Source organism: Postia placenta, assembly GCF_002117355.1.
Source record: "Postia placenta MAD-698-R-SB12 unplaced genomic scaffold POSPLAscaffold_5, whole genome shotgun sequence".
Taxonomy (NCBI): Eukaryota; Fungi; Basidiomycota; class Agaricomycetes; order Polyporales; family Adustoporiaceae; genus Rhodonia; species Rhodonia placenta.
In genome coordinates this window covers 1,918,477-1,946,322 of record NW_020169836.1, presented here as the reverse complement: position 1 = coordinate 1,946,322, position 27,846 = coordinate 1,918,477, and the positions used below count along the sequence as shown (strand labels likewise).

General features: G+C 52.8%; 6 protein-coding genes across 6 annotated transcripts; 4 read left to right on the top strand and 2 right to left on the bottom strand.

Annotated features, from left to right (window-relative positions):
* Positions 1–2,724: 2,724 nt before the first annotated feature.
* Positions 2,725–3,601, bottom strand: POSPLADRAFT_1140490 (hypothetical protein; the record flags this gene model as incomplete). The annotated part of the gene is made up of 4 exons (XM_024485180.1): positions 2,725–2,850; positions 2,946–3,410; positions 3,439–3,440; positions 3,556–3,601. Coding segments are annotated over 4 exons (639 nt in total), but the record flags the coding sequence as incomplete, so codon positions are not given.
* A 396-nt stretch (positions 3,602–3,997) lies between these two features.
* Positions 3,998–8,959, top strand: POSPLADRAFT_1140346 (hypothetical protein; the record flags this gene model as incomplete). Its single annotated transcript, XM_024485159.1, has 15 exons — positions 3,998–4,021; positions 4,203–4,317; positions 4,545–4,676; positions 4,827–4,855; positions 5,182–5,221; positions 5,254–5,446; positions 5,891–6,188; positions 6,512–6,882; positions 6,993–7,033; positions 7,221–7,309; positions 7,360–7,878; positions 8,183–8,306; positions 8,436–8,547; positions 8,714–8,789; positions 8,828–8,959. 15 exons carry the CDS (start codon positions 3,998–4,000, stop codon positions 8,957–8,959), a joined length of 2,295 nt encoding a protein of 764 aa, XP_024340451.1.
* A 2,165-nt stretch (positions 8,960–11,124) lies between these two features.
* POSPLADRAFT_1109635 (hypothetical protein) lies at positions 11,125–11,397 on the top strand (the record flags this gene model as incomplete). The annotated part of the gene is made up of 1 exon (XM_024483351.1): positions 11,125–11,397. A coding segment is annotated over one exon (273 nt), but the record flags the coding sequence as incomplete, so codon positions are not given.
* An 840-nt stretch (positions 11,398–12,237) lies between these two features.
* POSPLADRAFT_1139831 (hypothetical protein) lies at positions 12,238–14,298 on the top strand (the record flags this gene model as incomplete). The annotated part of the gene is made up of 12 exons (XM_024485088.1): positions 12,238–12,497; positions 12,554–12,620; positions 12,673–12,785; positions 12,839–12,929; positions 12,982–13,055; positions 13,108–13,140; positions 13,190–13,283; positions 13,340–13,389; positions 13,443–13,521; positions 13,577–13,906; positions 13,975–14,141; positions 14,193–14,298. 12 exons carry the CDS (start codon positions 12,238–12,240, stop codon positions 14,296–14,298), a joined length of 1,464 nt encoding a protein of 487 aa, XP_024340449.1.
* A 3,030-nt stretch (positions 14,299–17,328) lies between these two features.
* On the bottom strand, positions 17,329–19,775 carry POSPLADRAFT_1139448 (hypothetical protein; the record flags this gene model as incomplete). The annotated part of the gene is made up of 10 exons (XM_024485037.1): positions 17,329–17,934; positions 17,988–18,100; positions 18,155–18,224; positions 18,290–18,456; positions 18,531–18,583; positions 18,636–18,982; positions 19,043–19,291; positions 19,356–19,463; positions 19,503–19,663; positions 19,721–19,775. The coding sequence occupies 10 exons, from the start codon at positions 19,773–19,775 to the stop codon at positions 17,329–17,331; spliced, it is 1,929 nt and encodes a 642-aa protein (XP_024340448.1).
* Positions 19,776–20,983: 1,208 nt separating this feature from the next.
* On the top strand, positions 20,984–24,068 carry POSPLADRAFT_1140276 (hypothetical protein; the record flags this gene model as incomplete). The annotated part of the gene is made up of 4 exons (XM_024485150.1): positions 20,984–21,895; positions 22,219–22,740; positions 23,066–23,754; positions 23,981–24,068. 4 exons carry the CDS (start codon positions 20,984–20,986, stop codon positions 24,066–24,068), a joined length of 2,211 nt encoding a protein of 736 aa, XP_024340447.1.
* Between the last annotated feature and the right edge of the window lie 3,778 nt (positions 24,069–27,846).

The following is a 27,846-nucleotide window of genomic DNA, read 5'->3' as shown; positions in this document are numbered from 1 at the left end:
TTCGATGCGCGTTTCCCAATGGGGATCGTACAGCGCCAGCACAGGGGTTGTGCCGAAGAGCCGTTTGAGCTCATCAAATGCACGCTGCTCTTCTTCACCCCAGTGCCAGGGGTCGTTCCCTGTGAGCCGGTCGAGTGGTCGCGAGATCTTAGCGAAGTCTTTGATGAAGCGGCGGTAGAAATTGGCAAACCCCCGGAACTTCTGAACATTTTTTTTGTTCCAGGGTACCGGCCAGTCATTGATTCCTTTCAGCTTCGCAGGATCCATCGCCACCTCATCGTCACCGAACACATAGCCGACGTAGTCGACCTTGGGAACGTCCCACTTGCATTTCTCAGGCTTCAAGAATAAGTCGTTCTCCTGAAGGCGGTGCAGAACCTCGCGTGTGACCTTCTCATGTTCTTCTTTGTTGGTAGAGAAGATCAGAATGTCGTCTAGATACACAAGGACCCTGCCGCCGATGATAAGATCGTGGAAAATCTCATTCATCATGGCCTGGAAGGTCGCGGGGGAATTGGTGAGGCCGAAGAACATCACCAGGGGTTCGTACAGCCCCCGATTGGTCACAAAGGCAGCCTTCCATTCGTCACCGGCTTTGATCCGGACATTGTTATATCCCCATCTGACATCGAACTTTGTGAAGAGCGTCGCGCCGCGTAGCTTGTCAACCATTTCGGCGATCAGCGGGAGCGGGTAGCGATTCTTGACGGTTATCGTGTTGAGTCGGCGATAGTCCTGTACGGGTCGAAGGGTCCCTTCCTTCTTTTTGATGAAGAAGAAGGGGGACGAAATGGGCGACTTCGATTCCCGTATGTAACCCTTCGCTAGCTGCTCCTTTAGGAACTTGTCCAGCTCCTCCTGCTCATTGTTCGACAAAGGATATACCTTTGAGTGGAACGTCGAGTAGCCGGGCACGAGTTCGATCGCGTGATCGTACGGCTTCCTTTCAGGTAGCCGTTCTGATGCTTCCTTCGAGAAGACCTTCAGAAACTCGTGGTACTGTTTAGGCACTGACTCTTCAGCGGTCTTAACGACCTTCTTTTTGATCTCCTCCTCAGCGAACAGCTGGGAGTACATATGTCCGGCTGCAACGAACAGCTGAGGGGCGCCGGGAAGCGTAATACCTTGTTCCCAGGCTTCGATCAAGTCGGCTTCGTCCCACTCGACCTCTACCGGATCTTCTTCGGGTTCGAAGTCCGGGAGTACCTTACTCCGGCAGGCACCTATGACCGACCATTTGGACTTCGGTGAACGTCTGCGCACCGTGGGCCTGACCCCCGTATCACGCGCAGCCACCACTTGCTCCATTCGGCCAGTCTTCCTGGTACTGCACGTTTCAGGGCATCGTGATAACTTTAGGGAGCCCGACTCCCAATCAATCTCAGGGTTGTGCTCGCGTAGCCAATCCAACCCGACGATCACATCTTCTGGACCTATGTCCGTGACCGTAAACACCATCTTTTCGACGTGTTCCCCTATCTGCATCTGTAGCACGGCTACTTCCGAGATGCTTCCGTCCTTGTTGAGGGTTCCATCGATATTGTAAAGCGGGATTGGTTCCTTCAATTTCCACGTCTGTACTCGATTTTCCGTGATGAAACATTTTTTGATGAACTTTGTGGTGGCTCCGCTATCCACCATTGCAACTATGTCCTTGTGCCGTCTTTTCCCTTTGAGGCGCACCGGGATGTGGAAATGCTGGGACCCGTGGTCCAATTCGTACACATTTGCAGTCGCCAATACATTGTACAGGTTATTACTATGCGGCCCGACGTGTGCGGCACGAAGTGCGGACCAGATCAAAAAGACTCTTCCTTGAGCGCCCGGTAGTGCTCCAACTCCTCACGCATCAACTTCACCTGTGCCATCAAGTCCGTCAGCTCGGAGCTTTTCGATTTCGCTGAAGCGGCACTTGTACTTGCCGAGGGTGAAGTGATGGGGGCGTTTGTTGCAGCCTGGGTGGACCCCGAGGCTACCGTAGCCCACGCGTCGGCGCGTTTTGTGTAAGGCTTGTCCTTACAGTTGGGGCACTCGAAGCATTGGTACCCTCTCTTCCCACAGCCGAAGCATTCTCCATGGAAGTTTCCTTTTCCAACGGCCACATTAATGCTGGCCGAAGCACCTTGTGAACGGGGTGCACCACCACGTGCCCCACCGCGTCCTCGACCTCGAGCTGAGAAGAAGTTGTTTAGCTCGGGCCGACAGGCCCTGCTGATGTCGAGGATCTGTTCGACCTCAGTGGCGCGCTTCTCAGCTTCTTGCCACGTGGTGAATGTCTCCAGCTCGATTTTGCGGTAGACACGGGAGGGGATGCCGCTCAGGTACTTGTCGCGCAGTTCCAGGTCTCCATACCCGGAACGGTCCGCCGGACCCTTGAACAGCGCGGAGAATTCCGCAGCAGTGCATTTTTCACGGACCGACTTGTCTGCGCAGAGCTTCACCAGCTCTACTTGTGCTGCTGCCTCGTCATCGAGATTACCGAAGCGGGCCTTGAAGGCGGCAGTAAAGGCTGCTTCGTTCCTGAAGGGGGTCGTGACTCCCTGTACACCCATTTGCACCGACGCGAGCTGGGAGAAGTAGGGAGTGGCCCAGGCGCGGGCATCTCTGTCGAGTAGGCTTAGTGCAACCTGCACCTTGAGCTCGATGGTGGTTAACGACATGTTAACCAACCAGTAGATGCGTAGCTGTGACAGGAACCTGTCACACTCGATGACGGTTTTGCCGTCATAGCGGAGAGGGAGGAGGAGCTTCAGGGTCTCCTTGTCGGGGGCAGCAGTGGGCGAAGACATTATCGGCGACGGGGGGGACGGAGGACGGCGCGGGGGCGGAGGCGGCTGTGATGGCCCTCCGCTGGTCGGACTTCGAGGGGAGCGAGTGCGCGAGCGGCCTCGCGGTGGCGACGGCGGTGGAGGCGCTGGAGGAAGCCCGGAGGAGGGGTTACATACGTCAGGGACTGCTGACGCGGGGGTGAGCGCTGTCGGCGAGGCGGACCGAATAGAATCCGCGGACTCGGACTCCGAGACTCCTTCTTTACTCGCACTCTCCTCAGGCTCAGGCTCTGGCGCAGGGTCTGGAGGGAGATCTCCTCGCGCTTGACTTGGACCGGTGACAGTTTGGGGAAGGCGAGAGCTGGGGGAGACAGGGCGAGAATGTTGTGAGGCGGATCGGGAGGCGAGGGTGCTGCGGGGGCCGAGCAGATGTTGGGCCCTTCTGATCGCTTTGTACCGTGGGTAATCCTGCTCGATCGATCGGGGTGTTTGGTTGGGGCACGGCTGCTGCTCACAGGTGTAGATGACAGTCTCAGGGCCATCTGGGATGTAGGTGTTGACGAGGTCCTGAGAGTCGAATGCGTGAACTTGGCCTTGACAGGCAGCCACGATGGATGGGGGGAGGACGGGGAGGTGCGCGTACTACAAAGGCCATGCTATACTAGCTTACACCTACAGCGCCCGAAGTAACACTAGGGTTCGCAGTTCACGTGGGGCCCAGTACTGCTTTTGGCTAGTATGCAGCAGGAACCTAAGCCACGCGTCCGTGAGGACAAGTACCGCCCACTGAAGTGCAGGTACTGAAGAGTTCGTTTCTTGAGTGTTGGCGATGTACGTATGCTATCTACGTATCGTAATGTATAGTAGGGTGCGCACCACCCAACCTGTAGGAAGTGAAAGTGAGTGTTTGGGTTCTGATGAACGCCGGCAGCAATGGGGAGTTTCGACCTAATGTCGCGACTTAGGGTCAAGCGACAGGAGAAAACCTAAAGGCTGGGGGTGTTCGACTGAGTCTCACCGAAGCGATGGTGAGCAGCGCTCAAACCTAAGGCTAGGGACAAGATAATATATTAGTTAAGTAAGAAAAGGGAATACAACTGGGGGCTTACTGACCTAGGGACAAGAGGTCGAAACTGAGGTCCCTAGGGCAGCAGAGGCCGGCTTATATACAGGGGGAGATAAGGGCAGGCTGTGCGCACTGGTCCGTGCACAGCTGGTCCGTGCACAGCATGCTGACGCGGCCCCGGGGGCCGGTGAGTCAGAGTGGCTGTGTCAGCGGAGCCCGAGCTGTGCCGCGCACTGCCGCCCATCTAATCTAATCGTACAGTAGATAGCGATGCGTCCATATCAGGCATGTAGTACAGAGGTCGCGGGTTCGAGCCCGCGAAGAGGAAAAATTAAAAAACAGCTAGACGCCGTACCAACTCGTGACAGGTCCCTAGGGCAGCAGAGGCCAGCTTATATACAGGAGAAGATAAGGGCAGGCTGTGCACACTGGTCTGTGCGCAGCTGGTCTGTGCACAGCATGCTGATGCAGTCCTAGGGGCCGGTGAGTCAGAGCGGCTGTGTCAGTGGAGCCCGAGCTGTGCCACGCACTGCCGTCCCATCTAATCTAATCGTACAGTAGATAAGGACTTGTCCGTCCGAGCGTGTAGTACAGAGGTCGCGGGTTCGAGCCCGCGGAAAGGAAAAATTAAAAAATGGCTAGACGCCGTGTCAACTCATGACAATGAATGATAATTAGGACCATATAAAGTAATTGATTATATTATACAGAGAGCCAGCACCTGACCAGGGACGGCACGTGCTTCAGGGGCAATTTCCGTTCGGGGCTCACTGTTGTGCGGGGGCGGAGATGTACACTGATGGGCTCAATTCCGCCCGTCAATTTGGTGCTGCAGCGGAGATGTGCGCTGACGGGCTCAAGTCCGCCCGTACCTTTTCCGCCCAGACTCATCGGTTATTAACCTGGGGTGGAGTGACGGAAAATCCGCCCGTGTTGAGTACCGTGACCTCCCTGTGTACATAGCGCTCGCTACGTATCGCGCTTTCCCTCAGTCCCCTACATCGTAGGCAACGGACTGAGGGTAAGTCAATCTCCTATACTACAATAGCTAATACTTACTCATGTATCTACAACAGTACAATATCCATAGGTACGGAATATTAGTCCCCTACATCGTAGGCAACGGACTGAGGTACAATATCCATAGCCTTCAACACGCTCGGGAAGGAGTCCGGCTGGTCGCACCGTCTGGCGAACGACTCAGAGATGCAGGATGTCACCATGCGCAAGCAGGAATTTAGAGACCGCAAAGACTAGGCGAGCACATCAGGGAGCCTCGTCAGGCAGGCGTCCTGACCTAGTGCTATGAATCACCGCATGTTGTGACGGAGGACGTGCTATGCACAGCGGAGCTATTGTAACGAGCACGTCAAAGGCTTGCTTGTAGGTAACTGCAACGTATACTACGTTCCATCCGAGGAGCCGGAAGCAACTGGCAGGAGTGCCCGACGCCGTACCCGAACAACCCAAGGGTGAAGACGCTGATGGGCACCTGGTCGGACTGGTCGGGGACAGACCTTCGACGTGTACGACGACTTAACGGGAATAGGCGACTGAATACACAACTCACGACCAGACTTGGTGGTGGTGATCGACCTGTGCATGTAGATCAGTGTGTGACGATGATGCGGTGCATCTTGTCGCTCGAAACAGGATGTGGAATACTGCGGGAGTGTACACACGCCCACACACGTGCACGTTGGACCATAGAAATGACAATGTAAGCGAACATGGACAATCAACTCTCTGAGAGTGGCGCTGACTAAGCAGTTATCTATAGGCACCGGTGGCGCACACTGTTCAATTTGGACCAACGCCAGCACTACCCCCAATCAACTCGCGACATACTCGACGCTTGAAGAATGAAAGCTGCGACCAGCCATATCGCTGACGTGACCCGTACCTTTGCTGTTGGCCACCCCACACGCGAACTGAGGACCCCTGAGCTTCCGGGGAGCCACTCTTCACGCGAAAGCTCTCCACCTACTTCACCCAATCCTCTGGCCGACTGCATCCCATCCGTTCGTTTTGAAGACCATTCCACGCATATACTTAGCCATGACCACGAGACAATCGAGGTCCATCCAGATGCGGTCGACCCAGTCTTTGTCTATATCGAACAAAACTCGCCACCTGAAGGCAGCACCTGTTATTTGCAACGAATACGGTGTGCAAACACGACGGCCGATGAGGTCCGTGTAAAGAGAAGGCGGTTGTCTGATAGTCCGAGCGACGCGTCAAAGCTCAAAGACGGTATTCCTTTCGGACCTCACCCTAGATGCATGATCACGGGCTGCGTGTCCGCTGAGGTGGAAGCGTGCTATATCCTGCATCCCGACACGCCTCAGCCGTTGGTGAGTAGCGTAATTACCACTTCGGCCTCGTAGCTGACAAGGCAGCTGTGTAGGGCGACCGCACAATGCCCCGTGTGCCTACTGAATCTGATGCCGTCTGTTGTAGCACTTCCGAAAACATTATATTCCGTGCGTGCTTCCTCACGTCTGGCCTGTCTTACCTTGTCTTACAACCCTCCTGCAGTTTGACGCGACCTCCGTATACTATGGGAAATGAATCGCCTGTTGATGATACCCCATCCCGATCATATAGACCACCTTGATACCCGCCCTGTATGTATGGTACGTCCTTTCAGATGGTCGCCGTGCTCACAGTCAAGTAGGTCTACACATACCACGTCATCGTAGAGGATGAGCAGCCTCCAGACTTGGGCGCCCCCCAGGATCATACCATTATACCTCTAGCTACGACCGCTGATTGCTCGTATCGCTCGCTGGGGTGGCACGAGCTGAGTGCTAATCTGCATCTGATGACAATTCGAGTGGGCCGTGAATTTATTAAGCGACCGCTCCACCCCGAGCATGCTTTATCTAAGGACGTTCTTGTACATATACCCATCATCCGGATAGCCCAGCCAGATGCAGTCGAGCCGGTCTCCCCGCACATTGAACGAGAGTTGCCAGTCGAGGGCATCTCCCGCCTGCCGAAGCGAAAACGGAGCCCGGAGACAGATATTGATGAAGTCCCCGCCAAGTGAATGCGCACGTCCGTTACTGAATGCCACGCGTCCAATGTCGAGGACGCCGTTCGTTTTGGACCTCACCCGAGATGCATTATCACCGGCTGCGTATCTGCTGATGTAGAGGCGTGCTATATCCTCCCTCCCGACATGCCCCAGCGATTTGTGAGTATGCATGACTGTTGCCTTGGCTTTTGTGACTGACGAGATGAATCGGAAGATCGACAACGTGATGCAGAACGTGCCTGGCAGCTACAACTCCGCGCGCTGTCGCACACCTGGGAATATTATATTCCGTGTATATTTTGTAATCGGTCTATTTGTCATTTGTGGCCTCACCCATTGTACGCAGTTCGGCGTGACCTCCGAGAGCTGTGGGAAACGGACCGTTTGTTGGTGATACTCCATCCTGATCATTTGATGGGTGAGATATATCGCACTGTATGTATTGTATGCCCTCTTGACCAATCGTCGTGCTTACGGTGACGCAGGTGTTCAAGTATGGCGTCATCGCAGAGGACGAGCACCCTCCAGGCTCATGCGCGACCATGAGTCACCCCATTACGCCTTCCATCATGACGGCCCCTTGTTCGTATCGGTTGCTCGGGTGGCACGAGTTAAATGCCGATCGCCGTCTGATGATGTTGCGAGCTGGACGGAAATTGAGCAAGCGACCACTGCACTACCAGCATATTTTGCGGGACCTACTACCCTACAAGGAGAATAATTTTGCATACACCACCATCCGTTGGCATGGGTCGTGGACGCGCACCTTTCCTTTCGAGAGAGTACCCGGCAGGCGGTTGTGGGCAACAGGCGAGCTCGCACCCTTCCCTGATGGTTATTTCCGTAAATTCAGGAGGCAATACTGCTCTCCACTGTCGGATGACGATGCTGTCCGCTTTCCTCGCCCATTCCGGCCAATCCTCTCAGGGATGAAGAGGAAATGTTCTGGAGACACCATTGTGAGCAGTCAGGCTTACACCGCGGATGAAAATGCTCAACGGGAAGTCAGTATTCGTCAGTGGTGTCTAGATTGCGATCAAGTTCGAGACGAGTGAACGATGGGACCGCCTGCGGAACTTGAGGACGCAACGCTGCTCGCTTATCAGCAGGAGGAAGCCGGCGATGTGCTGCCCATTGTGAAGAAACTCTGGACGACAGAATGTAGTTCATCATCCCACGGTCTGGTTTCTCAGGGAAACGTTTGACTGACGTCGTCTGGCATAAAATGCAATGCTCTGAAGATACGGACCTAAGTTCTGACACCTGGCCTTATATTCCACGCGGCTGTATTTTGCATGTGCTCGCCAGGTCACGAACATCCAGAATGGTCTGCTGGGGAACCTTGTCGACCCTTCATCGCGAATAGAGGTTTTGTCATCACGTTGCCTCGCAGACCCAAATGGACTGATACTGACACCCCTGATCCGCGCGGGTAAGCCAGGCGTGCTTTCGAACCATGCATGACGATTGTCGCCGAGGGGCGGGAAGTGCACTTATATTAACGAGTGGTGCTTTATCTCGACCCCATCATTTCTAGTATATTCTTATATGATGTCTGTAGCTCTCGGGATTTCGGCTGCATCTCAAAGTGTACTGCCGGCTGCGCCGATGACATGCGCGGTGCTCGCGAGACGACACACGGCGTCTAGCAGCCGTCGGTACATACCACTCTGGTACGTTCAATCTGTGTCTAGTCTTTTTCCGCTTACTGATCTCGGCACACAAGTTCTAATTCTTCAAGTAACGATCCCTTCACGAGGCTGAACATGGTGTAACCGCCAGACAATGGCAGACATTAAGACTTAATCTACTTCGCTTTTCATACCCGGGTATGCCTAGCATGCTCGAGGAAGATGGGCTGCGCTACATCACAAGTGCCAATTGTCAGCAGCAGCAGGACATACGACCCGAACGTGTGAGACAATATATATCCGTATGTGTATCCGACTAAAGGGCAGGTTTGGACCCTACGTAGACCAGCCTTTGGGCATCTCCAGACGGGTTGTGCTACGCGAATGGTACCAGCACAACTCTGCACGGCAGCTCAGTCGAACTGTGGCGTTGCACTCATATACCCGCGTTTAGGCGATCACCGCTGAGTGCGGGTGTTTTAGTCGGACCTGTAGTTTATCCTCACCGATGGCGTGAAAACTACTCTATACGAAGGCAATGCTGTGAGTTGACTCCTTGACCACGGCCTACAGACCGTTGATGCTATCTCCAAGACTATCTGGCGTGTTGGAACAACCGGTGCGATGTCGCGGCGAGCGCGTTTGTCCACGAGCTGGCGATGCCCGTAAGGGACAATCGCGTGCGGTACGTACATCGCGCGAGGTCGTTATATACTACGATAGGGGCCTCTAGCCCCCCGGTTACTCGCGCGCCCGAGCTTGCGAGCTCGTTACTGAACGCGTGCTTCAACATGGCGTTCCCTCTATAGCGTCTCCGAAGTTCGGTCCTGAAGCCGGTTCTGAACCGCGAACCGAGCTTCGGAGACGCTATCCCTCTATCGTAAGCCCAGATCTGCATCATGGCCTCGAGGTTCAGTGATTTCATAGTCAGGCAGGCAGAGCGTCTTCATACGGATCCCATCGACGAGTGGCGCCAGACACCTACACCATCCAGTGATTGGTATATCGACGAATGGCACACCAGTGTACACATGTCGGTCGCCGAGAACCCACGCGCACGATCAGGTGATTGCTTTATACCCCACTGCTTCCTCGCTGGACAAGCTCAATGATGACACTGCCGCCCTCTGTTGCTCGGCCTCGAACTCCAAATAGCCCACGTACTGGGCGCCAGAACGGCTCAAGAGAAGTCCACGTGAACGACAGCGCGGTCCATGTGCTGAGATTTCCGCCTTGACCCCACCACGGATGATTGGCGCGACTTGCATCGAAGACCGGTCCAGTATGTGGTCCGGCTTGCATGGGCTCACGTTCTCTAGAATTCTATAGAGTTCCGCAAACATTTGTATTTCAGCTGTACCATTCTACTTACGCCTAGCAAGTCGTTTCGAGATGAATGACCGCCAATTTCTAGTCCGCTGCAAAGTGTCTTAAGAAGGCATATCTATGATGTGGTTTGGAAAGTGCAATTTCTATGTATCTGAGAATAATTGACCATGTCGTGTAATTGTGTTCCGACCCCCTGCAGGCCCTCAGGTGCAGATTTGAAAGACTACTGGCGAAATGGCCGAATCGTGACCAAACAATCATGGATCTAATGTTCCGTAGCCCACCTCTGTTTGCGAAGATAAGCTACTCGTTCATGACCTGACAGTGCCACATCTAGACCTGGTGAGGACCCATGAGATGTAGCTACTCGGCTTCCTCTCAGTGCGACACGCTCGAGACGCGCTCGTTCGACGGTTCGTGTTGTCTCGTGCCGTTCTCAGAACTCGATCTGCGAGGTCGCTGTCCTTGGTCTTTGTGCCGCGTATCGAGCCTGATTCGACGACGTCGGAGCTCCGTTCTGCTGGATCCTTCGAGCACCTCGAATAGCCCTACGTCTCCTCGCCTGGCAAAGGCAAGAGATAGCATATACTTGCCTGATGGGACCTTTTGATTGAGTGAATGTATTAGCGGCCATATGCGCCATACTCACTCGTCCCTTGCGGAATTACAAGGATGGTGTTCTGGGACATCAGTGACATGGCCTGCTCAATTCTTGTCACTCCGCTCGTTCGCGGAGCGCCCACCTGTTCGGTAAATAGTTTCAACTCCGACCGATCCCTCAGCCACTGATCAGTCGAAATTGGAACCACCTATGAAAGACGGGCGCTAACGAACGAAAGAACGAGCGCGCGACAAAAATTAAGCAGCCCTATCTGTATACTTCAAGCTACTTCGAGCTACCTTCTCACTGAGTCCTGGAGCGAACTATAAGATCGCCATGCATGACAGATCGTGACCAAGTCGTTCCTTTTACGTGACTGGGGCCCGGGGGGCCTGCCGACTGCCCGGGTAGGCGCTTGAAATTCTTCATGGAAACTAGTATTTACTATCGTCGCTATCTTTAGTGTTCATATGCCAGTGGTTATAGCCTCGAATTGAAACTCTATCTCAAGGCTAGGTCCCGCCACTTATCACCTTGCACTATAAGTAACGAACTCAAAGCTTTTCCTTATCACGCCTCTTGAGTTGCAAATACCGCTCTCATTCTTCTACTCTGACCTATCTATCCCGCTACAAGTCATCATGTATACAGTATACTGCGTCTGCCTTGGACTGCTCTATGTAGTATATAAGCGTCTCGTTCTCTCGCCTTTGAGCAAAGTGCCTGGGCCCGCGATCGCCGCCACTACCCGACTTGTTTTGATTTATCACGAGTTCACTCGGAATCGACGACGCTGGATCCACGCACTACACATGCAGTATGGGCCTGTTGTGCGCATCGCTCCAAATGAGGTATCCATGGCGACTTGGGACGCCGCGAAAGAGATCTATGTGTCGGGAGGCAGCGGCTATGATAAAACATCGTTGTATAAACTATTCGACAGCTACGAGACAGAGTATGTCATTCTTGTCCTACCATTTCGAGAAGTGTACTCAGTTTTGAGAAGATTGTGTAGAATCAGCAGCTTCGCTACCCACTCCCTTGCAGTTGTATAGCTGGCAGAGGCCATACGTACACCAGAAGCGTCACATCTCCTTACGCAAATTGCGCAAAAGGCCACGGGCAGTTGTTAGACGCTTGATGAGAGCATCAGGTTTGCCTTCGGGCGCGTTGATTTAGTACTTCACTAGTGCGCGCGTGTTATCATGCGTAGCCTTCGTAATGCCACCCTTCGTGTCATAGTCGGTGTGATGGAAGACATCTGGATTCGCAACCGTTGTGAGACCTCCATTCATGATTGACATGACCTACAGAAGTTAGAAAACACGCCTCGAAGATCCGGGATGGGTTATGAGCTATGGTTGGCAGCCATAAATATATCTTTCTCCGAGTGGAAGCGCTCTATTCCTTCGCGAATATTATCAGCAGTATTGCACGTATGGGGTTTGAGGACGATCTCTGTTTGACTAGTGACGGCAGTGTTCTGGTGTTACCCAAACATCACCAGCGATAAACGCGCACGCCGTGTGCTACGATCACGTGGTTCGTTCATATCTCGCTGAGGCTCATTTCGCGCGTTGCACGTTGCATTCCCCGATGCCCACACGACCTCATTGTTGTGTGCTCTCATCGCCGTTTCTCTCCCACATGATTACAGCTTCGGCCATGCATGGTGCGAGGCTCTTGGCAGAAGAAGCATCCGGCACTGATGATCAAGCGGGTTCTAATGCCGACCATGCGTTCACCTTATAACGGCTGGCAGGACATAGCGGTTCATCAACCTGTGGCAGCCGCATTCCACCATGTTCGTCACAGCAGCAGCAACAGCCCTCCTTGTGGGTATACCCGCAGCACTTGGCGGCCAGGTACCTGCTCTTGACGGCGTCTGGGGTGCAGTCTCCAGCAATAGCTCCCAAAGAGCGATCGTTGCTACATCGACCGTTCCGGCTGTGGTTACGCCAGGGAAGCTGCGTGTCGCAGAAAACAGTGGAGTCTGCGAGACTACCCCCGGTGTATACCAGGCGTCGGGTTATGGTGACATTGCCTCGAACGAGAGTATCTGGTGCGTGTTCAACAGCATTATGCGGCTAACTGCTTGCTAAGTGCTATGTGATTTAGGTTCTGGTTCTTTGAGTCAAGAAACGATCCCGACAACGCACCACTCACGATATGGCTAAATGGTGGAGTGAGTACGACGAATACTAAGTGCGCCTCTGACGGCTCAATCTCGATTGCAGCCCGGAAGCTCCAGCATGATCGGCCTATTCCAGGAACACGGGCCGTGTCGCCTCACGAATGACAGCAGTGGCGTCACATACAATGACTATTCATGGAACAATGTGTCGAACATGTGAGGTCATGTTCTCTTGCATATGTGTCCAAGGCCAAACCTGTGAAATCCAGCCTTTACATTGATCAGCCAGTGGGCGTTGGCTTCTCGTATGGAACTCTGGACGTCGGTACTTCCCAGGAGGCTGCCGCGGACGTGTGGAGCGTAAGCTTACGTTTGATACGATCTAGTGTATTGTCTCAGTGACCGTTCGTAGTTCTTGCAAATCTTCTTCGCAGACTCCAGGTTCAGCAAGTATCAGGAGCATGATTTTGCCATATGGACGGAATCGTATGTGCTCTGACCGTCTTTGAAGTCATGACTTTGCCTGATATGCTTTCAGCTACGGCGGTCACTATGGCCCGACATTTGCTGCGTGAGTGTAACTCATGGTTGCACATGCAGGTTAGCTCATCGCCCAATAGCTATTTCCTAGTACAAAATGCTGCGATTGCCAATGGATCAATCTCGGGCTTGCCGATCAACCTGAGATTTCTCGGTGTGGGAGATGGCCTCACTGTACGCCGATCGATCTCAGCTTGACGCCAGCCAGACGTACTAGACACCTAATCTAGGACCCGCTCTCACAATACCCGGGATATTTGGAGTATGCCGCATCGAACCCGTAAGTCTCTTCACCAGTTGCTGATTCAATTCGCTTATGCATTACTGCGATAGGTACCATCCGTTGGTGTCCACCTCAGAAATCCAGGATTCCACCACACGTTGGCAGGAATCTGGGGGCTGCAAGGATCAAGTGAGCCCACCGACCATAAGGTCACATCAGGCAGGCATCCTGACCAGCGCCATAGATAACTGCATGCTATGACGGCGGCTCCGACGACACATGCTCCGCTGCGCAGAGCTACTGCAATAGCTACATACTAAGCCCGCTTGCGGGTAACTATGACGTATACTACGTGCTGTCTGAGGACCCGGACGCGTACCCGCCGGACCCGACGCCATACCTGAACAATTCAACGCTGATGGCATTGATTGGCGCCGAATCGGACTGGTCGGAGACTAACTACGACGTATACCAGAACTTCGCAGACACGGGTGACTGGATGCGTAACTCGCGGCCGGACCTGGAGACGGTGATTGATTCGGGCGTGCGGACGATCGTGTTTGACGGCGACGCAGTGGGTTGCTTCGTGCTTGGGATGACCAGCGGCTCGCAAAGAACACTGATGCATACGCGTGACTGCAGGACTACATCCTTAACTTTGACGGCGTCGAGGCGATGGTGAAGAACTTGCAGACGAAGTTCAGCAATGAATTCAACCAGCAACAATTCACGAACTGGACAGTGCACGGGGAGCCCGCCGGGATCTACAAGAATGCGGGCACCTTTTCGTATGTCCGCATCTTCGGAGCGTACGTGTACCATCATATGAATGAGTTCATCCCAACCTGAATCGTGATCAGGGGCCACGAGGTCGCAGCCTACGAGTATGGGAACCTTGCGCGGGGGGAGGCGGCGCTGCAGATGTTCAGTCAGATCATGGGTAACCAGTCGCTGTTCTCTACATAGGCAGCGCAACGAGACCGTACATGTCGAGGCTGGGGATGGACTTGCCAGTACGTGGTCGATCGATAGTCGAGATGTAGTTACGCAAGTGTACGATCCATATTGCTGGCGCATATGGCACATCCGCTGCTCGAAGGCCGTCCATCTGTGCAGTCGAAATACAGGTTTCACACCCGCTCCTGTTTGACATCTGTATGCCCGCGCCGGCAGTTGGTATGTCGATGTTCCTCCCAAACTGCTTGCTGACGCGTGTCCTCCGGAATGACAACCTTGCGGTCCACTCTCTGAAAGGAATGGTCTCGGCAGGAGGCGTTAGCTTCCTCTCTGGACTTTAACGTGGATCCTCTTCTGACGATCCTCTCCTCTGCTTCGCACGCTTTGTATCATTTTCAGAGTCACTGGACTCTCATGGGCGTTGGACTGTACCCGGGTCTGGTTCTGAGCAAAGCAGTCTCATCGGTAATGACTTGCGGTTGAGTGACGAGAGCCCATGTTCGAGTCGTCGCCGGCTAATATGTTGGCATTTGGTGCCGTTGCACGCCTATTGTCTATGGCTAGCTATATTGTTTCCGAAGCAACACCACCGGAATGAGATGGAGCCCGGCTCAAAGTGGCAGAGGGATCTGCTGAGCTGATGTTGCCCTGTGAGAAAAGAAAACACTGCATGACAAACCAGGCAAACTATTACTATGCCTCCCTGGGTAGTCGGCAGACCCCACAAGTCAGCAATTTCGTAGTATCTCCCTCCACAGTGCTCGATTTAAGGTATGCTTCCGGCTCCGCGGATGGAACGTAGTATACATTGCAGTTACCTACAAGCAAGCCTTTGACGTGCTCGTTACAATAGCTCCGCTGTGCATAGCATGTCCTCCGTCAACAACATGCGGTGATTCGTAGCACTAGATCAGGACGCCTGCCTGACGAGGCTCCCTGATGTGCTCGCCTAGTCTTTGCGGTCTCTAAATTCCTGCTTGCGCATGGTGACATCCTGCATCTCTGAGTCGTTCGCCAGACGGTGCGACCAGCCGGACTCCTTCCCGAGCGAGCGGGTCTCTCAGAATCCACAAAGTTTTACCAATTCGATGCGTCATATTTCGAGTATGCCGAATATTATGAGGGGTTTCTGGAGAATGTATTCAGTATTGCTTGCGTCAACAAGAGACGCAGACGCGGGTTCACGAATTGTGAGGCCATCGCCCGCCCAAGGAGAACGCCCTCACATGCTTGACACAATGTCCCACGAGCAGTCATCATATATCAGGGAGGCGACACGGCAGGTGTATGTGGAACAGGCAGATCGTGCTAGAGCTTCCAGGCTGCGTTCGAGATTGAAGCATCCTCCACGTTCACAAAGCTCACCCTGGAATCGAATTTCCCTTCGTATGACGAGAGCATAAAGTGGGAAAGCATCAGTAACAGACTGTTGTTATGCGCGAGGTAATGTCCTGTACTGAGATACTGGGATTAATCTCGTAGAATGCTGTTTTAAGTGACGTGCTCCTATTGGCTCTCGCGGCTCCACTGTCTGGCCGACGATTCTCATTGGCCGATCGCGTTTTGCCCTAGATGCCAACCCATTCTATTACCTGAGTCGTTGTGAGACGACTGATTCATCCTTGCTGCAATGCTCTTGCATATCCTTGTGTCCGCCACATACACGCCCTCGTCTAGTGTTGCTTTCGTTCTACACCGATGGGCTTCAATATGCACCTTAGTCTCAGTCCGTGAAGTCTGAATTCGCGAAGTACAGCGAAGCGCAACAAAGTCTATTGGAGTTTCTGACGTTGCTACGACAGCTCCCATTCACCACGACCTCCCTGGATCTGCTCAGATGCAATCTTGACTGGGGCTCATGCACAATGTAATGATCAGACCATGCTCGCCTCGCTCTATGAATGTTCTGTGACCGACATTTCCGGACTTTCCAGCGATGAGACAGCGCGATTCTCGTTTGACACTCTTTGCAGAAAAGTCTGCCAAGTCTCCAGATTGTGAGTGTCAGTTACTGAAGGTATCTTTGTGCCTCGTTTTCCGCAGTCTGGATGGTAGCCTGGACAGATACCTAGCCCAGGTTGTGCTCCTGTCCCGCCTGGGGCTTTCAATAGATTCCAAACATCTGTCGGAAGAGTCAACACACTGTCTGCGAACCGGAATCGACAAGGTCTGTCGACTACTTCATATTCGTTCGCCATCTCCTGTGACTGAGGTTATCTATGATAAGTGATTGTCATGGATACAGTCACCCCATCTTTACGAGTCTCATCGCAAGTCAAACATTTGACGTAAGTCACCATGTATCATGGGGAACATCTCCTTCCCAATGGTACATGGCGATTATTGGTGGCCGATGGGGACGGGGTTTATACTATATAGCATCTGTGTCATCTCAGCCCGGACCGTTGTCAAGGTATCAAGCGTGTCACTTCATGCAACGTGGCTCTCGGAGTATTTGCAGGAGCTCCTGTGGCTATGAACCCCGTAGCAAGCTGCATTCCTGTGCATGTCGCGGATATCAGACTGCTGGCGAGATGCGACGCCACAGTCAGGCGCAAGCTCAGCAATGTAACCTCGTACTGATTCTTTTCAACTGGATTTCCCTACTCGCGCCCCGACGTCGTACATGTCATGATGGATTGTTGGCGGACTAGATCTAAATTTCACCAGAGTCAAATGTGCAAACAACATTCATTAACTGGTTGTGTACTGCGACGACCCGGGATGTTCCAAATAACGTAACCGCTCTCTCATGTCTTGTGATGAGCAGCGGTGTGATCAGGTCACCTCTCATACACATAGAGTAGAAAAAACGCATGGATAACTATACGATTGGGTACTACATAATGGGGCATAGATGATTAGCTATAGCAAGGCATATTTCTCGTGTCCGAACTGGCCATAAGGCAGCATACATCCTGATAATCACCCTACACGCAGCATTGACCGATAACACGCAGACCTCTTGAATCCAGCTAGGAGCGCATCCGTTATGATATGAGTATTAATGAAGTATAATCGACGCACCAATCGAGACAGCTAGTCCAACCAAAAAGCTTCTTCGGCAGCGGGATCCCAGCTGAAGGCTACTTTGGTAGCGGAATCCGTCCGACAGGCTTCTTCGGCAGCGGGGTCCATGCTGAAGGCTTCTTCGGTATCTGAATCCATAAAAAAGGCTGCTTCGGTGGCGGAATCCATGCTGAAGGCTTCTTCGGTATCTGAATCCATAAAAAAGGCTGCTTCGGTATCTGAATCCATAAAGAAGGCTTCTTCGGTGGTGGAATCCATGCTGACAGCTTCTTCGGTAGCGGAATACATGCTGTCGTCGTGCGGCATGCCTTCTGACAATTGGGCGCAGATGTTTTTGATTCTAGTGAGTATGTTGATTGCTTCATATTCGATATTGTGCTTCTTGTAGAAGGCGTCTAGAGCTGTTTCGAAGCTACCTGGTCCGTCACCCTTCGATAGCGCCAGACCCACATTGTATATGACGAATCCAGGAGGAACGCGGGAAAACACCCAGCTTATGGTGTCGAGTGTCCTCGGAAAAGCACTATCTTCTTCTGAGCGGGGAAGGTCGCGATGGCCGATGGCGCAATATCTGTAAGGAGGGCCTCCGCACACTCTAAATGGTTCGTCCAGTGGCTGGATAGCATCGTGAACAGAAAACAATGTCTAAACCCTGTCCCTTCACTCACCATGCCTACATTGATGGGAACAATTGATCTTGTAGGATACTCGGCGACGATTTGAGGATCAGGCACGAAGATAATATGCCCTTTGTCCCACAAGGAGTGGAGATCGGCTCTTACTATGTGGGGTCTGAGTCAGGGCTACGTCGAGCGATTAGGATATATACACTCACGCAAAAAGAGGTTGAAAGGTGTGTCGATGTCGAAATCTGTAAGCCCCCACCATGCCGCCAGCTGCTTACGCTACATGCACGGACGCATCCGAGTCAGGGTCGCGCGAATGCCACCGCGGACTATTGGTGACTTACCAAATCATCGTCGGTTCTTCGCGGAATGACGTGACATCCCTGAATCGACTTGTCGTCTTGGTGGGTCAACAAGCACCGTGGTCCAGTAGGAGCTAATTGGGCGACTTGCGACTTGAGGGTGTTAACGCGCGCTTCACCGTTGGACTTGCGGGCCTCCGGTTTGCGGTCTTTGTCATTTACAAGACCCATAGATGTTCAAGTGAGTCCGTGGCACATAACAAGGGAATGCATAACGACGTACCCTTCGACCGTTCAGGCGTCCTTTGTACGCCTGTCGGAATGTTCATAGGAAGCCTACGAACGAGATAAGTGGTTGCGTTGCCACGAATCAAGTATGTTCACTGACATATGTTCCTGCTTCCTCCTCAATTGTGCTTCCCCCGGTGGTGGCGCAGTCCACAACGCGTTCAATCTCAAGAAGTTCTCCACAACGCGGGATGCGTCGACTTTGAGGTGGATTCTTTCGTAGAACTCCTGCAGACACCTCACCCACAGCTCTTTGTTCTCCATGATCTTCATAGCGGCATTCACGACCATGAAGTGTGACTGCGCGTGGGACGGCACAAATTTGAGCTTGTGGAACCCGTTGGTGAACCCTTGGCGGATTGCACGCTTTGCCCTAGAGCGTGCACCACCTGAGAGGCTAGGGTGGGGGATCACACAGTACCGGTGGATCTTCTTCTTGCCGATGACCTATACGCATTGTGGCGACGATTCGCATCAGTCGTAAACGAATAGCTTGCGGCGACCCACCTTCAAAATGTCGTGTCTTTCACCATCCTTGTATTTTTCCACATATGCGTCCACCACATCGGGCATCGGAGCAATAAGAATGTCTCCGCGGTCCCACAATATATGGAGGTCGCCACGAACTGTATGCAAGTAAGCCCTCGCGTATCGACATGCCTCCGAGAACGAAGACGCACGGAAAGCCATATTGCGGCTAGAATCTACATTGAGGTCTTCTTTTTTGATGCCCCACCACCACTCCAGAGACGTGAGCTATGCATGCGCGTATGTAGACCGTCAGATGCGCCACCTCCGCACAGGAGCCACTTCAACTTACGATACGCGCGTCTGTGGCGCGTGGCAAGACATGGCACTGTTGCACTGACTTGTCCTTCAAGCCTGATATAATACAGGCACCTCCGTTCCGAGACGCCTTGACCGCTCGCTGTCGTGCACCGTTTGTAATGCCGTGCTTGCGACTCACTCTGTGTTTTGGAGTCTTTGGAGTGTCATTGACCGGCGTGCCTTCCCTAGACGGCCTATAATCGCTTCCGTCGTCTGATATTTCCCTTTTCCGTTTTCCATACGCAGGCTTGGGTTCGGACTCGGGCTGGGAGCCACTGACGCTGCACTCGTCGTAATCAACTGTGGCCGGGCCACAGTCAGGGCAAAGCGGTCAAAGATAGCGACGAGGAGCCGTACCTGGATCCAAGTCTTTGAGTCTATCAGACCGTCTCAATTCCAAGCTGTCAACCATGGCTAGGAGATTTTCGGAGATGAGGTGATGGGTGAAGGTGGGGGTGAAGGAAGAGACTGCGAGAGAGTGTGGCTCGAGCGGCTTTTGCTGAGTTCATATTATGTTGCAAAGCGCGTGACCACAGGCCACAGAGGCCATTGTATTCCAATTTGGATATTGCAGCCATCGTCGACGCGGGTCAGTGACTGGCGACCTCCCGCGTATTACCTGATCTGCATGGTCTGTGCGAGGTGTGTTCTGGAGTCGTGATATCAGATGCACGTCTGAGGCGCGGGAACCGTGCCCCGCTGACCGGGGAGACACATTGTAAAGATCGCATAAGGCGGCACGCTTTTCATTTGCTGAATCGGAACCGCACAGTCAGTCTGCGGAAGACTCGACGAAAAGGAACGAAGCTCACCTAGGACATGTCACTGGCGCGAAGCATTCCCGGGTGAGACGTTTGTGTCTGTCCGCCTCGAAAATCATGTTCTCACCGCAGAGTCATAAACTGGGTGATAAGGAAGAGTAGAGTATGGCATTGACGAGAAAGCTACAATTATTGACTCATTGGCACATTCAACAAGAAGCTGGAATTGACACCGCACGTCGCCCGTGTCTGCCAGAGGCTACGAACATTTGCTACATATACGCAAGGATGCAAACTGATTTATCTGTGTCATGAGTCGAAACCCTCATGGAACAGAGTCAGACGAATGCTGACGATGAGCACGGGAGGTCAGGTACGAATGTCCTGACACGTACTGTCCACAAGGGATTCTGTGTAAGGTGTTGAGGGATACTCTCTATCAAAAGACGGAACGTGTTCCGTGAGAAGCAAGGGGTTACATCTAAGCAGAAGTAGAATGTGAGCATCTCTGAAGTATGAAACAGATTGCAAAGTCAAAATAAACTGACCTGGACTCCGACTGCGATCTCACACGAAGGGGTTGCGACGTATTCCATGAAGAAACTCAGAGTGCTGAATTTGTGTATCACAAGGCGCAGACGGACATTCACGAGAGCGTACAGATTATGTCCGCCCACAAACGCACTGAGAATTAATTGATTGTACACTCAATCGACTACACCAATCAAGACTTGATTGGTTTCGGGGAACTCCGAGAGTAGCGCTGACTAAGCACCCGCTAACGGCACTGGTGGCGCACGCTATTCGCGCTACACCATCGTTACTACCTCGCTGAACTCGCGATACAGTCGACGCTAAAATGAATGGCCTTTACATCCTTATTCCTGACACGTCTCATACGCTCGCTGCTGAGCATCCCCCACGCCATATGAGTACTCCCGCGCTTTCGGACGATACTGGTAGCTCCTCTTCACGCGAAAGCTCTCGACCCGCTACACCCACTTCTGGAGTCAGTCGTGCACCATCTATCTCTTTTTGTGACTATTCTGAGCCTACTCTCTCTGGCGAAGGCACGTGCATCAGGATTGTCGAAGCAGATGCGGACTGCTCGCCACCAGAAGACACCACGCGTCCGCTGAAACGGAGGCGGTTGACGGATACAAGGGCTGATGAAGTCCGCGCAGAGAGAGCGCTGCCGCCTGATATTTGGAGTGATGCAACCATGGTCGATGACGGCGCGTTCTTCGGTCTTTGCCATACACCCATCAGCGACTGCACGAGTGTCGGGGACGTCGAGCCCGATGCAGTGGACCCGTTACCAGAATACGTCTCCCGTCCATTGAAAAGAAAGCGAAGCGCGGACACAAGCACCTATGACGCTCGCACAAAGAGGGCGCGGACGTCTGGCACTTCGAACGACGCAACCAAGGCCGAGGACCGCGCTTGTTCCGGTCTTGGGCATATACTCATCTACGACTACACGAAGATCAGGGTCATCGAACCTGAAGCGGCTCCCGCGGTCTCCCCCGATATGAACTCACACGCGTCACTTGAAGCCATCACTCGTCCGCCGAAGCGAAAACGGTGTGCAAACACGACGGCCGATGAGGTCCGTGTTAAGAGAAGGCGGCTGTCTGATAGTCCGAGCGACGCGTCAAAGCTCAACGACGGTATTCCTTTCGGACCTCACCCTAGATGCATGATCACGGGCTGCGTGTCCGCTGAGGTGGAAGCGTGCTATATCCTGCCTCCCGACACGCCCCAACCGTTGGTGAGTAGGGTAATTACCACTTCGGCCTCGTAGTTGACAAGGCAGCTGTGTAGGGCGACTGCGCGGCGGTCCCCATGCCTACTAATTATAATGCCTTTTGTTGTACCACGCCCGCAAACATCATATTCCGTGCGTACTTGCTCACGTCTGGCCTATCTTACCTTGCCTTACAACCTGTATGCAGTTCGACGCGACCTCCGTATACTATGGGAAATGAACCGCCTGTTGATGATACCCCACCCCGATCATATAGACCACCCAGATACCCGCCCTGTATGTATGATACGTCCTTTCAGATGGTCGCCGTGCTTACAGTCAAGTAGGTCTACACATACCACGTCATCGCAGAGGATGAGCAGCCTCCAGACTCGGGCACCCCCCAGGATCATACCATTATACCTCTAGCTATGACCGCTGAATGCTCGTATCGCTCGCTGGGGTGGCACGAGCTGAGTGCTAATCTGCATCTGATGACAATTCGAGTGGGTCGTGAATTCATTAAGCGACCGCTCCACTACGAGCATGCTTTATCTAAGGACGTTCTTGTGCATATACCCACTATCGCGCTTGTCCACCCAGATGCAGTCGAGCCGATCTCCCCCCACATTGAACGAGAATCGCCAGTCGAAGGCATCCCCCGCCCGCGGAAGCGGAAACGGTGTCCGGAGACAGAGACTGGTGAAGTCCCTGCCAAGAGGATGCACACTTCCGTCACTGGATGCAACGCGTCCAACATCAAGGACGCCGTTCGTTTTGGACCTCACCCGAAGTGCATGATCACCGGCTGCGTGTCTGCTGATGTAGAGGGGTGCTATATCTGGCCTCTAGACATGCCTCAGCGATTGGTGAGTATGTATGGCTGTTATTTTGGATTTTGTGACTGACAAGATGAATCGGAAGTTCGACACCTTGATGGCCGCTATGCGTGGCAACTACAACACTCTGCGTTGTCATGCACCTGGGAATATTATATTCCGTGCGCAAGTTTCACGTTTGACCCGTCGTTTGTCGCCTCACATACTGTACGCAGTTCGACGCGACCTCCGAGAGCTGTGGGAAACAAACCGTTTGTTGATGATACCCCATCCTGTTCATTTGAAGAAGCTTCAACATTGCACTGTATGTATCAATATGTCCTCTTCGCCGATCGCTGCGCTTATGGTGACACAGGTTTATAAGTATTGCGTCATCGCAGAGGACGAGCACCCTCCAGACTCATGTGCGACCATGGGTAACCCCATCACGCCTGCCGTCATGGCGGCCCCTTGCTCATATCGGTCGCTCGGGTGGCATAAATTGAAAGCCGATCTCCGTCTGATGGTATTTCGAGCGGGACAGAAATTGAGCAAGCGACCATTCCACTACAGGCATATCTTGCGGGAGCTGCTTCCCCACAAGGAAATTAATCATACATATGAGATAGTCTCCCGGTATAAGTCGTGGATGGCCCCCCTGCATCGCGAGATAGTACGCGGCAGGCGATTGTGGGCAACAGGCGAGCTCGCACCCTTCCCTGATGGTTATTTCCGCTGCTTCAGCACGCGGTATTGCTCTCCCCTGCCGGATGACGATGCTGTCCGCTTTCCTTGCCCATTTCGGCCGGTCGTCTCAGGGATAAAGAGGAAACGATCTGGTCACACCAGGGCGGACATTGAGATCTACACCGCGAAGGAAGATGCTCAACGCGAGGTTAGCGTCCGTCAGTGGTGTCGAGACTGCGATCAGGCTCGAGACGAGTGGACGATGGGACCGCCTGCGGAACGTACGGACGCAGAGTTGCTCGCTTATCGACAAGAGGACGCCAGCAATGTGCTGCCTGCTGCGCAAAAATCTTGGTTGGTGGAAAATTATTTTGCAAAGTACGTTCTCTGGTAGACCTGCAGGTGAAAGTATAGCTGACCTCATCTTGTCCAAACTGAAATGTTCCAGATACGGTCCTGAGTCTTGACACCTAGCAACATACCTCATATTACTGCGTTTTGCACGTGCTCGCCAAGTCATGAACATTCAGAATAGTCTGTGAAGAATCGAATTACATCGACCCGCCGTCGTGACTGGAGCTTCTATCATCACGTTGATTCGCAGGTGGCAGTGGACTGATACTGACACCCCCGACCCTGCGGAACTATGCGTGGCGATTCTCGCCAAGGGCCGGGATGTACAGTACTTTTGAAAAACATTGCGTTGCCCTGGTCCCCTCATTCTCAGTCGGGCTATCGGCTGCATCTCAGAGCTTCCTTCCGGCCGCCGCGGTAACTATATGCATGGTCCTTGCGAGATGCCAAACAACGTCTTCCAGCAGTCGGTGCATACCACCTTACCTCCATAGTAACATCCGGTATGTTCAATGCGTGTCCCGTCTTGTTCCGTTCACTGATGTTCGGCACACAGGTTCTGGTTCTCCAAGTAACGATCCCTTCACATATGGCTGAACGCGGTATAACCGTCAGACATCAAGACCTGATCTACTTCGCTTTTCAAACCCGGGAGTGCCTAGCACACTCGAGGAGAATGGGCCGTGCTGCTTCACAACTGCTAGCAGCATGATGACACCCCCCGAACGTGTGAGACAATATACCCGTATGTGTATCCGACAGCGCTTCGATGTCGGCGACTGACTCAAGGGCAGTTTAGGCCCTACGTAGACCAGCCCTTGGGCATCGGCTCTCCGTATGGGAATCTGTCTATCTTCAGCGAACAGGAAGCGACAGTCGATCTGTTCAATATGGAAACCGCAAGCATGTGCCACTGATGGCGATCGTTCCCGCAAATCGCCTTCTCCGACTCTCGATTCCGCAACTACCACCAGCAGACTAGTCTTCCAGACCAAATCGTAATTGTTCTTCTGTCGTAATGATCAGGTATCGTAGCTAATACCACTTGGGAGAAGCCGTGGCCATTGTAACTCAACCTTCTCTACACCTGTCAATGTCACGACGGACTGATGGTACGTTCTTTCATATGCGTTAATACTTCACCTCACACGAGGTTCAGGATCTATCGCTGCAATACCCAAACCACATTTTGTATGGTCAGCACAATCTGTCAGTTTTTTTAGCCATGCGCATCATTCAACTCATCCTATTGACCGCCTCAGATACCTCCTCGTGTTATCGTTAAGAGTCGCATTTGCAAGTAAGCCGCAGGCTACCGCAAATATTAGGTAAGGAACGTATTTCAAGGATTGCGCACGCGTTGCCTGACTCAGTTCCACGGCTAGATTAGGGAATGATACGGGAATGAGACCGGCATAAACCTGCGCGGCAGCTCAGTTGAATTGTGGCGCTGCACTCATATACCTGCCTATAGGCGACCGCCATGGAGTCCGGGGGTTTCTGCTCGAACCTGTAGTCCATCCTCGCCACTGGCATGAAAAATATTCTATAAGAAGGCACTAGGGTTGATGTTGATTCCTTGACCACGGCCCACAGACCGCTGATGCTATCTCCAAGACTATCTGGCGTTCCCTCCATCATAAGTCCAGCCGTTCCCTCCATCATAAGTCCAGATCTGCATCATGGCCTCGAGGTTCAATTGATTTCGCAGTCAGCCAGGCAGAGCGTCTTCATACGGATCCCGCCGACGAGTGGTGCCAGAGACCGACACCATCCAGTGATTGGTCTATCGACGAATGGCGCACCGGTGTACCCAAGTCGGTTGCCGAGAACCCACGCATCCCTGCACAATAAGGTGATCGCTTTGTACCCCACCGCTTCCTCGCTGGACAGGCTGAATGATAGCACGCCGCCCTCTGTTGCTCGGTCTCGCACTCTAAATGACCCACGTACTGGGCGCCCGAATGGCTCAAAGCAATACACGTGAAACGACGGCGCGGTCCATGTGCTGGAATTGCTGCCCGGACCCAAGGTCAATCCAGTCGGAATGACCGCGCGGCCCATATGTTGGCATTGCCGCGTTAACCATATCAAGGAGGATCAGCGCGACACGCACTGAGACCCGATAGTACAACTGCCCAGTATGTGGCCCGGATTGCTTGAGCTCACGTTTCCTAGCCCTCTGCAGAGTTCCCCAAACTGTCTGTACTTAGACTGTTGTATACATGAGAGAAGCACATACTTGGATTCCTCATTCAGCAATAGTGCGATGGGCTCGTTGGACGAATCTTGATGCCTCGTGCCGTCCTCAGGAACTCGATTTTCCTAGTCGCCATCCTTTGTCCTCATGCTGCGCATCGAACCATCATGTGGCAACGTCGGTGCTCTCGTTCTTGTCGATCCATCGAGCCCAACTGCATGTCTTCCTATGTAAATGCATAAACAGTCATATGCACCATACTCAGTTGTCCCTTTGTGAATCCACACGAGCGGTATTTTGGTACACAAATATGTGTCCTTGAGCCGCTCTGTAGTGTCAGATCACGAACAATCAACCTCTTCTCTGCAAGCAGAGCTGGGTCACGAAAGGTGAGGTTTGTGCATGGTCTACCTGTCACAGTTTCCCTAATTTTACCTACTTTTTCCGCTATTTCTGCGGACATATTGAAGGGTCTAGGGACTTATACATACTTATCCGTCCGCATATGGGTACATCTGCATATCTAAGCGGTTATCCGCTTAAATAAGCGACACTGTTCTAGACACATCAGGCTGGACTCTGATGCCGGACCTTTTCTAGATAGAACCCAGACTCTGTCTGGACCATGACATCATTCTGACATAATAGGTAGGAGCTAGGCTCAGGCACTAGGCCATAGGCCAGTCATTTCTAGACCCTAGGCCTAGGGCAGGGCAGAGCCAGACTATGACATCATCAATAGCGCTATATTGCACCATAGGGCACATGATACTTAGTAATCCTTACTTGGCTAGGTATCAGGGGTTCATTACCGGTCCCTGGGGGGGTTTCCCTCATGTATATAAGGTAGCATCCTGGGGCACCCTGTCCCCCAGTTTTATTCACTTCGTTGTTGCGCTTAACAGCATTACCTCCCCCACACTTAAGTCTATTATCTCCCCCCCTCAATATCAAGGATGTAAGGTGGGTTTGTAGGTTTTGTAATACTACCACTACTTAGTCATCTCATCTGTAGGCTCTTAAGTTTATACTTGAGGGTCTGCTGGAGTTTAGAGCATGCCTAAAATGAAGCCCCAGGGTCTGCTGAAGCCAAATGAGATCCCTGAGCACCTGTGGCAGGTCATCACCATTGATATGATTATTGGCTTGCCGAAGTTTGATGGATTCAACTCGATCCTAGTCACCGCCGACTGCTTTACCAAGCAGGTCCACTTCTCGGCCTGTCATGAGACCTTGACGGCAGAAGGCATGGCAGACCTGTACATCCGCAATGTGTTCAAACATCATGGGGCACCGGCCAAGGTCATCTTAGACCATGGCCCCCAGTTCACATCAAAATATCTCCATGCTGTTGCGACTTAGGGTCAAGCGACAGGGGAAAACCAAACAAAAGTGCTAGGGGTGTTTGACTGGTTCTTACTGAAGCAATGGTGAGCAAGGCTCAAACCTAAGGCTAGGGACAAGAAATGTATTAGTTAGTGAAGGTAAGTAAAGGATACAAAGGAGCTTACTGACCTAGGGACAAGAGGTCAAAACTGAGGTCCCTAGGGCAGCAGAGGCCGGCTTATATACAGGGAGAGATAAGGGCAGGCTGTGCGCACTGGTCCGTGCATAGCTGGTCCGTGCACAGCATGCTGACACGGCCCCGGGGGCCAGTGAGTCAGAGCGGCTGTGTCAGTGGAGCCCGAGCTGTGCCGCGCACTGCCGTTCCATCTAATCTAATTGTACAGTAGATAACGACTTGTTCGTTCGAGCGTGTAGTACAGAGGTCGTGGGTTTGAGCCCGCGGAAAGGAAAAAATTAAAAAATGGCTAGACGCCGTACCAACTCGTGACATTACCCCCCCCCTCAACGGCGCATGACCTCATGCGAGGCCCCCTGGCCCATCTCCCACCCGGAGCGGCAGCGTGCTTCAG